Source organism: Oryctolagus cuniculus, chromosome 18 (genome assembly GCF_964237555.1).
Source record: "Oryctolagus cuniculus chromosome 18, mOryCun1.1, whole genome shotgun sequence".
Classification (NCBI taxonomy): Eukaryota; Metazoa; Chordata; class Mammalia; order Lagomorpha; family Leporidae; genus Oryctolagus; species Oryctolagus cuniculus.
Genome location: NC_091449.1, coordinates 41,633,409 through 41,646,226, shown reverse-complemented (window position 1 = coordinate 41,646,226; position 12,818 = coordinate 41,633,409). Strand labels below are relative to the sequence as shown.

At 50.6% G+C, this 12,818-nt stretch overlaps 1 protein-coding gene across 9 annotated transcripts; it reads left to right on the top strand.

The window, feature by feature from the left end:
- Nucleotides 1–266: 266 nt before the first annotated feature.
- PRSS54 (serine protease 54) lies at nucleotides 267–12,694 on the top strand. 9 transcript variants are annotated; one of them, XM_051846829.2, is made up of 7 exons: nucleotides 267–359; nucleotides 841–1,076; nucleotides 1,220–1,311; nucleotides 4,924–5,098; nucleotides 8,864–9,122; nucleotides 9,473–9,604; nucleotides 11,940–12,694. In XM_051846829.2, the coding sequence occupies exons 3-7, from the start codon at nucleotides 1,254–1,256 to the stop codon at nucleotides 12,462–12,464; spliced, it is 1,149 nt and encodes a 382-aa protein (XP_051702789.1). In that variant the 5' UTR covers nucleotides 267–359; nucleotides 841–1,076; nucleotides 1,220–1,253; the 3' UTR covers nucleotides 12,465–12,694. The 9 variants fall into 9 exon arrangements, with proteins under 9 accessions (XP_051702789.1, XP_017197749.1, XP_051702791.1 ...); XM_051846831.2 differs by having other exon boundaries at nucleotides 300–451; nucleotides 4,927–5,098; XM_051846825.2 differs by having other exon boundaries at nucleotides 300–451.
- The last annotated feature ends 124 nt before the right edge of the window (nucleotides 12,695–12,818 follow it).

Genomic DNA, 12,818 nt, shown 5'->3' with positions numbered 1-12,818 from the left:
CTGGGAGTGTAATCGGCTGGCGGTGAGCAGAAAGCCCAAGCCCACGCTAACTGCGGGCTTCCAGAGTCAAGTCTGAGGAACTTGTGTAGACACAGGGCGGATGCTGGGTGGGTGGAGACTGACCGTGACCGCGACGAGAGAGGACTCTGTGATCTGGCGAAAGGGAGCTCATCTCAGCCAGACCTGGGGAGGGCTGCCAAGCTTAGGTAGCAAGCAGGCTTTTCATCCTGACTCCTCCTAAGTCCCCATGTCCAGATGTTTGCGTGGAGATGCCATGGCAACCACGATGCCACAATGGAACATTCTTCTCAAGGCGGCAGAAGCATTCCCTCTGTTGAGCTCTGCTGTGTAAGGCCCACGTAAGGTCGTTTCTCCTTTAGTAGAAGTTCATGGAAGAACTGTGAGGACCACCCTGGGGACGAGAAACATCCAGTGTCATGAACGGAGCACGGTGACTTGAAACGAGAGTTCCTTAGGCCAGGGTGCTTTTGGAGAGAATGGTGTCAGCCTGGTGGTACGGCGGGTGGGGAAGCGCCTGGGGGTTTTGGATTCAGGCAGACCTGAGCTCCAATGCCAGCTGCTCAACTTGGTAGCTGTGTGACCCTGCGCTGGCTCCTCCATGCCTCTGAGAGTCAGTTTCTGATCTATAAAATGGGGATAATGGGAGCGGGCTACCTCCCAGCATGGCTGTGTAGACGAACTGAGCTAAATGCTGGGGCTGTTAGTAGCGCAAAGAAAGCCCAGCAGCATTTAGGCCGTCAGTTTAACAGGTGGGGTAAAACATTAAGACATTAAGCCCAGGGTAGACTTCCATTTAAGCTCTGCCTTTCCTCTCAACAGCAGTTTATGGCCACAGAATTAAGGCAAGGGTTGAATTCCACGTGTCAAACACCAACCCTTTTCAGAAACCCAACTCTCTGGGACACCCAGGGACCCAGACTGGATTGAGAAGAAAACACAGTTGCAGGCTTCCTTCTCTCCCTGGGCTATCTGGGAAGTTGCTAACGGAGTATTGGTGCTGGACAGCTGCTTCCCTCCACTCCACTGCACGGAACCAAGCCCTAGGGATGTGACAGGTGGGCTCCCCGTGGCTTTCTCCTTGGAGAGCAGCAGGGCCTCCAATGTTGTGGGCAGCAGGATCGCCGCTTTGGGGGAGAGAGGGGAAATCCTGCGTGTGTGTGTGTAGAGGATGGAATCACTGGGTTTTCTGTCTTCACAGCTGCCCATGGTGTCTGCTGCGGCTCCCCTTGGGGATGGCGGAGTTGCGAGGGATGCTCTTGCTGCTGCTCTGTGTCTCCCACTCTTCTGCCAGTAAGCGCGCTGTTTCCCTCTGCGCAGCATTAGCTGACCGGGTAGCACAGCGGTGGGGGGGGGGGGTGTCAGCCAGAAAAGTGAAGTGGTCCCTGATGCCCAGAGAGGGACCCAAGAGGGGATGACTTGAGGCCCTCTGCCCTGGGCAGAATGGTTCAAATCCGTGAACCGCTGGGCGTACACATAGGAAACTGGCTTTGGAAGCCCAAGGTCAGGGCTAATCCCTAGGGCAGGAGTGTGGTTAGGGAAACAATCCAGAGGTGATGGAAAGGCCAGCTGGACAGAGGGGACAGCTCAAGGACAGACTCCCTCTGTCCCCAATCCCCACCTGCCCTTCCTGCGGTATGTGGCTCTTTGGCTAAGCACAAGCCTCCACCACAGAGCTGGTCCCTGGAGCAGCAGGGGCCTTGACTGCTGAGGGCGACTTGCAGGCTGCCAGAGCCTCAGAGGGCAGAATGGGCAGCGTCTCCCCTGAACTCTAAGTGGTTCAGAATGGTGAATTGCAGCCTAATAGCGGCCAGTGGGCTCTGCCCCGCCGCACTGTCATCCCTGCTGAATCTGGTGTCAGACGGGAGACATGGGACAACCCCCAACCCCCTGTAAAGGCCCTGCACGTTCCTCAGCCTCCTCCTCCTCCTCTGCTTCCTTGCAGCCCCAAAGAGGCCAGGGAACTACCAGAAAACACAGAAAGGGCCTCCACCCCTGCTCACCACCACTCCAGTTAGAAAGCTAGAATTAAGTGATCCTGGGCAAACAGTTTTTTTTCTGGGTCGTATTTCCCCATTAAATGCCGACCTTCCGCGGGTTTTCTAAGGTCAACCGAGCTAGCCAGCTAGAACTTTGCAAAAGTGAAGGTGATTGTCACACATGGGTGGGTTCTTGTTGGGTTAGGAAAAGATGGGTTAATGTCTTGTACCACAGATGGCCAAAGTCCCAAGAGAAAATCAGACCAGAGACAAGGAGTCTTGTCTCTGGTGGTTTGGAAGCACTTTAGTGACCTTACAAACATCGTGTTGATAACCACGTCTGTCATTGTTCCAGCAAAGTCTCCAGATGTCCATTAATGGAGATGTTGGGTCACACGATGCCCCACACTGTGGTCCTTTAATGATGGTTCTGTATGTTACAATCAGTGCTAGAGCCATGCTTTGGAAACTCACTGTTTTTGGTGCTCACCTTAAAGCCTCCCCAGACTTCATGCCTGGGGCAGAACCCACGCCTCTTCCTGTGAATACTCTGGGTGAGGCTCTCTTGTGCCCCATGCCTCCCTGTACGGCCATCACTCTGCAGCACGCCACTGAGACAGGCTCCTGAAATCCATCCCTGTAAGCCCAATCTCTGGCTGCACGGTGTGCTGAAAAAACAGTCACTCATCACCCGACACAAACAGTCTGCAGGTGGAACCCATCGTGTGACATCCATGGTTCATGGACACCGATTTGGAAGTGAGCAATGGGTACTCGTGGTTTGGGATGTGCAAACAGCCACCAGAGCGGTGACTTACATCCTTAGGAATGGAACTGTTAGTTCTGCCATTGGTTTAGCATTATTGGTTGTGGGGATACAGTAAGCAAAGTGCTTTCCCCAAACCTCAGCTCATGTCATCTCTGCACCCCAAGGGGAGTGTAGGTCCAGGACTACTACTCCACAATTCAAAAGAAGAAACTGAAGCCCTGGGAAGGAAAGTGGCTCAGGCCATACTAGGGGTCGACTTGACCTTGGATTCTGCACCCAGGCCCTCCCTGAATACACATTCAAATTGACCAGAAAATGCAACATGCAGTCAGGGCTGAGTCCCTGCTTAGGCGGGCAGAAGAGAGCCGCCCTGGGTCCTATAGGGAGGTCAGGGACAGAGCAGGGCATACGGACAGGGAAGGAGGACACGGGTCAGTGGAGCGAGGCAGCAGCTGGACGAGCAAAGTGGTGCACGTGGATGCCATCCTGTAATGGTGCCTGGAAAGGAGGAGGCTCCTCTTGGCCAGCCCAGGGCTCTGAAGCAGTCCCTTTAGGACCAGAAAAGTTTCCTGTTCTAAACTCCTAAACCTTGTAGAACATTTTTTTGTTTTGTTTTAATACAGGGCAGTATAGGCCTACTGGACCAACCTGGGGCTGGCAGGAGGCGCAAGCAGACCACTTAAAACAATCACCAACATTTAACTGTCATTGGAAACAAACTGTCCAGTTGGAGGTGGCCCTCTGAGGGCTCAGGAAGGCCAAAGCCAAGCAGGCCTGGGTGTGGCCAGAAATAGCCCCACCAGCCAGGACCTTTCAGCACCTTGACCACAGGGAGAGAGGGAGTGCTGGGTTGGTAGAGTCCCTCTGCCCATGCCCCAGGTCATTTACTGGGCAGTGATAGGTGCCAGGCACCATGCTAGCTCTTAGGGACACACTGGCAAGCCAGACAGACGTGGGGAGGAGAGCCAGGTGTGCCAACGGCCTGTGAGCAACAGTAGGGGCCAACTAAAGGCTATGAAATGTGGCTGGGATGTGGATGGTGAGGGGCTGAAAGAATAGAGTTTGGATCCATCTGCCGGCCCTATAGCCTACCAGCCATGTCACTTGGCCAAGTGCTCACTCGCTCTCACCTACAAACTGAGAATGGTGGTGCCCAGCACCCACCTGCAGTGTTGCTGGGGGAACTGTCTGAAGTAGTGGACATGAGGGCAGTTCCCCAGGGTTTCAGGACCTTTTCATACTTGTAAAAATTATTAGGAATTCTAGCCTGCGCCGCGGCTCACTAGGCTAATCCTCCACCTAGAGGCGCCGGCACACCGGGTTCTAGTCCCGGTCAGGGCGCCGCATTCTGTCCCGGTTGCCCCTCTTCCAGGCCAGCTCTCTGCTGTGGCCCAAGAGTGCAGTGGAGGATGGCCCAAGTACTTGGGCCCTGTACCCCATGGGAGACCAGGATAAGTACCTGGCTCCTGCCATTGGATCAGCGCGGTGCACCGGCCGCAGCGTGCCAGCCGTGGCGGCCATTGGAGGGTGAACCAAAGGCAAAAGGAAGACCTTTCTCTCTGTCTCTCTCTCTCACTGTCCACTCTGCCTGTCAAAAAAAAAAATTATTAGGAATTCTAAAAGGGTTCTTGGCTTATGGGGCTATATCTTTCTGTGTTTAGCCGTACTAGAAATTAAAACTTGGAAAAATGTAGGTTCACACATTCAGGAGCTCTCAGGGTCATGACATCACTTAGTCTCTGGGACACCCATGCCAGGACAAGAAGGCAAAGAGCAAGTAAAGGCTTAGTGTTCCTACGGGAACAGCGGCTACCTTACAGAGGCCTCGCGGAGGCCCCGGACGACGCTGTGAGAGCTGCCATGTATACAGAAGGGGTCAGTTTCTGCCTGCGGTGTGCTGCTAAGTGCTCAATGGCTAAGCTTTCATTTCAATAGTGTAACATGGTTCTCAGGTCCAGGTTCAAAGGTCAACAGTCTAATGTGGTTGTCAGGTTCAAAGATGCCACCATCCATCTTTCAGGTGACGACCGTGCAGAATAGTAAGAACCCTCCCCGCCCCAGGTCGAGTTATGACAAGCAAGCTGGGGGTCCTGAGGGCTAGTGGGGTGCTGGTGCTCACAGGCAACCACCGGAAGTGAGGCTCTGCACCCACTTCAGCAGACTGTGGCATCCAGAGATCCTCCAGTGTGGACGAGTCCGAGGAGAACGTGGTCAGCAGCACGGAGTTCCCGTGGGTGGTGTCGGTGCAGGACTCGCAGTACGTCCACCTGGCTTTCGGCTGCATCCTCAGCGAGTTCTGGATCCTCAGCATCGCATCCGCCTTTCAGAACAGGCCAGTGCCCGCAGGCAGGGCTGGGGTCCACCCTGTTGCCTGCTTGGGCTGAGAGGAGGGACAGAGAGGGAGAGAGGGAAGGAGGAAGGGAAGGAGGGAGGGGGGAGGGAGGAGAGGAGGAAGGGGGGAAGGAGGAGGGGGAGGGAGGGAGGGAGAGAGAGAGAGAGAGAGAGAGAGAGAGAGAATCTTCCATCTATTGGTTCAGTCCCCAAATGCCCGCAACAGCCGGGTCTGGGCCAGGCCAAAGCCAGGAGCCAGAAACTCCACTGTCTCCCACATACGGGTGACAAGGGCCCAGGCATTTGGGGCATCTTCCTTTGCCTTCAAAGGCCCATCAGCAGGGAGCTGTATTGGAAGTAGAGCAGCCAGGACTTGAACAAGCACTCACATGGGATGCTGGCTTCGCAGGTGGCACCACAATGCCAGCTCTTCACATTTGTCTTTCTCACAGCTCCAATGCAGTCTAGTTTTTTTTCCCTAGGCTGTGCCTCAAAACTCCTCCAGCCTCTACTCGTTATCCAGTTCCAAAGCCACTTCCACCGTCTTTTGGCATCTGATACAATAGCAACCCACTTTTCAGAGCCAAAATCTGTGTCAGTCTGCTAAGGGTGACAATAGAAATTATTTCTCCTAATTCTGAAGGGCAGAAGTCCAATCCATGGGCAGGGCTGGTGTCCCTGAGAATTCTTTCTTGGGCTTGCAGATGGCTGCCTTCTTGCTGTGTCCTCTCACGGCCTGGTCTCTCTGTGTGCTCATCCCTTGACCTCTTCCTCTTCTTATAAGGACAACAGCCCTGTTGTATCTTCATTCTGCTTTCCACTGTAGAGTTATACTTCAAGTAAACACCAAAATCCTCTGCTTCTTTCTGGAAAATTCTCTCTAGACTCTCTACTGTGGCCCACGGAAGAATTCCTACCTGTTCCCTTCTTTTCTTCTTTTAATTAAATATTTTGGCATTCACCTGAATTCATTTACATATTTGTACATCCCTATGACATCACATTAGCTGTAACCATGTTTCAACTCCTACAAAAGATGAGAAAATTGGTCTACACATCTGTCTCTTTCTTTCCAACTTCAGTTATATTATGCAGTTGTTGCCAGGGTTTACATTTTTACTCTATAACTTAAAAGCTGTCTTTTGTTTTTAGTCCACTATTATAATGAATTTTACACTTTCTGACAGTTCTGTTTGGATTTTCTCCATTCAACACTAGGTTTAGCTAAAATTTGTCTTCAAGTAATTTCTTTTTTTAGGATTTATTTTATTTATTTGATAGACAGTTACAGAGAGAGGCAGAGCCAGAGAGAGTGAGCGAGGTCTTCCATTCGCTGGTTCACTCCCCAAATGACCAATGGCGAAAGCTGGGCTGATCCGAAGCCAGGAGCCAGGAGCTTCTTTCGGGTCTCCCATATGGGTTCGGGGGCCCAAGAACTTGGGCCATCCTCCACTGCTTTCCCAGGCCATAGCAGAGACCTGGATCGGAAGTGGAGCATCCAGGACTCAAACCAATGACCATATGGGATGCCAGCACTGTAGGCTGCAGCTTTAACCCTCTGCACCACTGTGCTGCCCCTCAACTAGTTTCTTAAAAGGCTCCCAAGAACTGTTATTCCCTTGGCCTTTGCATATTCAGAAATGTTGTACTGCCCTTAAGCCTGAATGGCCTGACTTGGGTACAGAATTCATGGCCTACAACTTGGCTCTTTTTGAGGACTTTATTATCACCCCACCTCGCCAGCACCCTGGCTTCTGGTATCAGACCTTGCTGTGGGGAAGTCTGAGGCCACTCTGGTTTCTTCTCTGTAAGAAGGGTGATCTTGCATCCTATATGCCTGGGTGAAGCCTGGTTTACACCTGTTATCCCAGCATCCTGCTGTTAGCACCTTCTTTCATTTTCACAAGTTCCCAGGGTTAGACAATAAACTATATGGCTAATTTAAGATGACTTCATCTTCATTAGTCTAGATGCTCAAGGAGTCTTTCTTAATCATTCAAGTCTAGCAACCCTACTGGCAATGCCAGGTCTTTCCCATTTGCCCCTTCAGATCCACTTTCTACTCTTTTCCATCCTGCCTTAGCAGGATGGAAACCCTAACCCTAACCCTAACCCTGGGACCTTATCCCAGGAAACTGAACAGTGGGGGTCCCACTAATGGTCTCTCTTGCCTTTTGGGTTCTAGTTGGGTTTGAACAAGGAGATTGCAGACAAGAGTGGAGTGAGGAGAGTATGGTCCAGGTCCTTATTCCCTTGAGGGGTTCAAGCAGACTGGCTGCCTCCTCCACTAAGGGACCACTCCCTGTCATGCAGAGCCTCCAGGCGGCACCAGCCCCGTGTTGTGATCCCAGCCCATGCCGTAGTACCCAGAAGACTGCACCGTTCCTGTGCTTTCTCCACATCCTCCCCACATCTCTGTGACAAGTCCCTTTACTAAACTCTCTGCTCTGCACCTCATTGGAGTGTGCCAGGATACATCTCCACGCTCATTATTCTGCACCATCCTCCCCCCACCCTGCTTGGGACAGAATACTCTTCCAACTCTACATTCAAGTCTTATTTCTGGAAAACTTTCTTTCCTTCAAAGAGTTATCCATGTATGTGAAAGAGTTACAGAGGGCCACATACACAGAGATATCTTCCTGGTTCACTCCCCAGATGGCTCCAACAGCCAGGGCTGGGCCAGGCCGAATGCAAGAGCCAGGAACTCCATCCAGATCTCTCACATGGGTGGCAGGGGTCCAAACACTTGGGCTATCTCCCATTGCTTTTCCCAAGCAATTAACAGGGAGCTGGATCAGAAATGGAATACTCTAGACATCAACTAGCATCTATGTGGGATGCTGACATCACAGGTGGTGACTTAACCCATGGCACCACAAGACTGGGCCCTAGAAAAATTTTTTAAGTTATGTCTTCAACATTTTCTCTTCCATTGTTTTGGTTACCTTCATTGTGCTATGTTGGCTCTGCCTGAACTGCCGTATGTGTCATTTTCCTCTCTAGCCTTCAAAAGTTCTTCATTTCATTTCACCTTGGTTGCTTTTCTCAGCCTACCTACTTTGCCCCTCATCACATTTTCTGGGGTTCCTCTTCTCCTTTATGCGGTTTCCAATCTGGCCTTCATTTCGGCGGCAGTTTTCTTCCCATGTCTTTGCTGAGAACCTTCTGAACCCGGTATTTCTGAGCTGTCATCAGTAACTCACTGCACCCCCGCCATCCTTCACGGCTGCCAGCAGCCCTTCCTCTGACTCTAAGGTTTGGACTGTCCGGTGTCTCTTGGTTTCATGGTGTTTGCATTTATTTCTCATTCTTGTGGTCCTTGGGTGAATCCTGAGAGAAGAAAGGGCAACGTCCAGCTTAACTCCACTGCTGTTAAAACTGGAACTTCTTCCAAAGTGTATTTACAGAGCATGTAATGTAGCAAGATGCTTGTATTAAAATGCTAAGTGTTAAAGCATGAGTGCGAATTACCACCTTGGTATAACTACACCCACATTTAAACACAAACAAATAAAAAAGAAAACCTGTCTATGCACAGAAAAAAGTTAATCAGTGATACCATGCTAACAGATGAATTACCTGTGGGTGGTGAGATACATGCAGTTAAACTGGGCTCACAAGGGAGAGCACAAGCCTAGGGATTGAGAACAATTTCCTGGAGACTAAGTACAAAAGGAGGGTAATTGAATGAGCACGAAAAAACAAAAACCATGAAGCTCCCTTGGTTCCTTGACTTCTCGAGATTCTCTTGCTGTCTCTCCAGGAAGGACGCTATCATTGTGGTTGGCATAGCTAACATGGATCCCAGGAAGACTGCTCGCACAGAGTATCCGGTCAATACAATCATCATCCACGAGGACTTCGATAACCACTCAATGAACAACAACATAGCCCTGCTGAAGACAGACTCAGCAATATATTTCAACGAACTGGTCCAGTCCATCTGCTTCCTCGGCAGAAGGCTGCACATGCCACCAGCCTTGCGGAACTGCTGGGTGTCGGGATGGAACCCCACGTCTGCAGTTAATGCATTCCTTCTCCTAGAGCAGGCTGTGTGTGTGCTAGCAGTGACGGGGGTGGGAGAGACTTGGATGAACTGCTCTGGGGTTAGCTTAATAACTCAGGTTACTTGAGGTTCTAGAGTTGGGCTGGAACCTTTACCTAACCAATCAGTCGAAATTCCCAGCACTTGCCCTTTCTGTGACCATTCTTACATCATTCAAGGTCAAAGCAAAGTAGTTTGCATAAAGATTAGACACAGAAAAGGGAGTCAGAAGAACACCTTCTGCTCCCATTTGGAATGTGAATGGCAGGTATGTCGCTTAGGGACGACCTTCTTGTTCATTCTTGGGCTCTCTGTTGCATGGTCCAGACAGGAAATCAAATGACGATGAGCATCCTGAGGAAAATCTCCGTGACAGACATCAACCTGTGTTCCTCACACAAACTCAAGAAAACGGGATGTGGCCACCACCTAGAGCAGGAAACTGAGGCTGTCTGCTTGGTAAGAACATGACGGAGCAGAAACCAAATGCTGAGAGGACGTATTGGTCACATCAAGGGGGAGCCTCAGGACTGCCTCTTGCTGGAGGGGAGGGGCTATGACTTGGATTCCTGACTGTCTCTGGGGTGCGCAGCCCTTGGCAGATAGCAAGTGCTCAGTGAAAGCCTGCCGAGTGGACTAACCAGACACCACACTCGGTGGGACCTGAGTCAGCCCTGGGAGTCCCAGGCAGATATACCGCACGCAGCCCTCACAGCGGGGGCCATTCGTGTTCACCTTCTCGGGAGCCTCACTCCCCTCCGATGATATTGCTTATCAGATAACGGGTTTTCCTTCCGTAAGCCCTGCCCTGCGCCCACCCACACGAGGCCCTCCTACTGTCTCAGGAAACTCTGCAGACTTCACAAACACCTGGTTCAGGCCCCCCGCTGTGTCCAAACCCAGGAAAAGTGTGGCTCGCCAGGATCACCTAGTTACCAAGTGCTGGTGTAAAGACGGGAGCCTGGGTCTAGCAGATCTCCAGGCAGAGTTTCTCTCCTCTACTCTAAAATTGTCTTTGTAAGACGCTGATCCCCACTCTCTTCTAAATCAGGACTCTGGTCAGGAAATCTTTTTTTCCCAGAGGATCTATAAAGGTATTTTTAGAGTAAGGGAAAGAAATGCATATATACAGATAATTCTTTCTAAATTTCATTTCATTGTGAAAGCATGGGCCACCTCTCATTAAGCAGTGTGTCCTTGCAGAGTTGGTTCAACATTTATTGAGTGCCTACTTTGTACGAGTCTGTCTGCCAAGTGGAGGACCTCAGTGACTTTTTAACTAGATGGTATGTTAAAATACAGTAGAAGACCTAGCTAATTAATAAAATCCTGTCATTAACCAATTCATCAGTCCAGCACTATATTTCATTAGATTCAAGATGCCACCAATGGTAGAAAACACCACTGTTTTATATAATAACAAGAAAGAAAAAGATGCTGTCCGTTAAACACCAACATCACCTGATTCTAGGTGCAAAGTTGTTAACTCAATGGAACATGGTAAACTGTGCTCTAAGCGACTGCCATTTTACCTGCAAAGTTCAGATGGGTTTTTCACTGTGGCACACTTATAAACGGTCGTTTGTGTTTGAATAGAATCGTCCTTGCAAACTGTCTGGTAGTGACTTGTCAACCTAGAATCCTTCCTGTCTTAGTGTCCTGCGTTCTAGTGTCCAGAGGGCCACCAAGTCACACTGCTCATATGTAGAATAAACCATCAGGTTCAGTATCACCTAATGCAGTTCCCCCAGAAATCTAACAAAAGCAGAGTCACTCTGAATGCATCTCCCACTCCAAAACAAACCAGCCAATGCATGAACATTAGGCCTTTTGCTGAATGTCAAGGAAAGGGTTAGCAAATGGAGGTGGCCCTTGGAGCCTGGCTCCCCTGGGAGATGAGGTAGGGCTGCTCCAGAGGGGCACTTGGTATTTTTTTGTCTCAGCTCCTTTTGCTCCAGAAGTCAGAGCCCTGCAAGAGGATGGGGAAGAGAAAAAGCAGCATATTCTGCCCCCGGTAGAACAGCACCCTACAAAATCATGGCCTATGGCTGGGGACTTGGATCAAACTATTATTCATCAAACCACCCTCAGTTGAGTTCTATTCTTCCTCAAGTTAAAAAACCATAGTTAAGACAAACTGGAAATGAGACTGAAGGAAGGAGGGGAGACCACACCAGTCTTGGCCAGGGGGCCTCCACGTACCGGGTGGACTTCACAGGGTATAGACAAGGGATTGTTCTCCACACCCTTCCCGAGTCCCAGAGGACTGCTCCCTTGGGAACAGGGAAGGCTTCAGCATGGAGAGGGCTGGTAAGCAGGTGCAGTGATGGGCAACTGCCTTGTGGAAAAGCTGGGAAACTTGCTAGTTCCCTGGGAAGTTGGGACTGCAGGTGGGAGAGAGGAGCATAAACCAAGGATGGGAACGGGAATGAAAAGAGAAGGGAAAGTGTGAGCATTCCAGACAAGAAAGGAAGAAATACCAACCTGAGAGGGAGGAGAAGCCAAGAGAGGAGGATTTAGTCAAAGTCCTGGAAAGGGACAAGAAAATATGAACCAGGAAGTTCCAGGCCATCTGCAGAAGCCCACAGATAATTTGCATAATAAAAGGAAAAGTCATCTTGTTGGAATGTATCCTGGTAGCTTCCTAGATTTGAAATGATATCCTCTAGTTTGCCCCATTTCCAGGGAGAACTAATATAAAACATTTCTAGAACAAAGAGTAAATTGCCCAAGGATGTATTGAAAAAGAAAACACATTTTCCTGAGACCTGAAGCCTTTTGTCCTTTGTCACAGGGAGAACCAGGAAACCCGATTATGTGCCAGCTACAGCAGTCGGATCTGTGGGTCCTGAGGGGAGTCCTGACCGAAGGTGGCGAGCCGTGCCCTGGCCTGTTTCTATACACCAAGGTGGAAGACTACAGCGACTGGATCATGTCCAAGACGAGGAGGGCCAGTCCTCCCCTGTCTTCACTCCACCACTGGGAGGAGCTGATGTCTTTCCCCAAGGACGAGTCGCAGCGTCACGGTGTCGTGACACAGAGTGTGCGCATTCAGCTGGACTATGTCCCATGGTCCCAAAGAAAGACCACCATGCATCCATGGCCAGCAAACAGCTCTAGAGACAGTCTAGACTTCAGGGGAAAGAGCCTGGGGGAGTCGCGCAGCTCCTCTGAGCAGGCCATACAACCTGCGTACTATGACTATTACGGAGGGGAGGCTGGGCAGGGTGGGTCTATCGCAGGCCAGAACAGGTTGCATCAGCCCCAAGAAATTTTCTCTGTTTTCTTTGTGCTCGCTTTCTTTTGTAGCGGTGTCTAGTCTAGGTGCTAACTCACCACGCAGAAGAGTAAGCTCAGAATGTTGAGTGCCAGGCATTCACCATGCTGTTTGGGTGTCTGTTTTTGATAGTTGCACACCTGGGTGCCACAGATAGGCCCACAGCACACACGGGGCCGGCTCTCCCTCCTCTGTCCCACTCCCACCTGCGGGAAGGTCACTTTCAAAATTTGTGCTTGTGAACTAAATGTGGGCTTACAAGTGCCAAACTATTAGAGTGCCCTGTGGTTCTTTCAGTGTTAATGGTTCCAGGGGCCAGGCTGTGAAAACACTCCCTGTGGTCAGATGTGGCCCGGGACATGATGGTCAGCCTGGCTGGGGAGTCGGGGACACCAG

Coding starts and splice junctions, on each gene's coding strand:
- PRSS54 (XM_051846829.2), top strand. CDS start 1,254: ATGGCGGAGTTGCGAGGGATGCTCTTGCTGCTGCTCTGTGTCTCCCAC. Junction 1,312..4,923: donor TGTCTCCCACTCTTCTGCCA/GTAAGCGCGCTG, acceptor CACCCACTTCAG/CAGACTGTGGCATCCAGAGA. Junction 9,123..9,472: donor GATGGAACCCCACGTCTGCA/GTTAATGCATTC, acceptor TGCATGGTCCAG/ACAGGAAATCAAATGACGAT.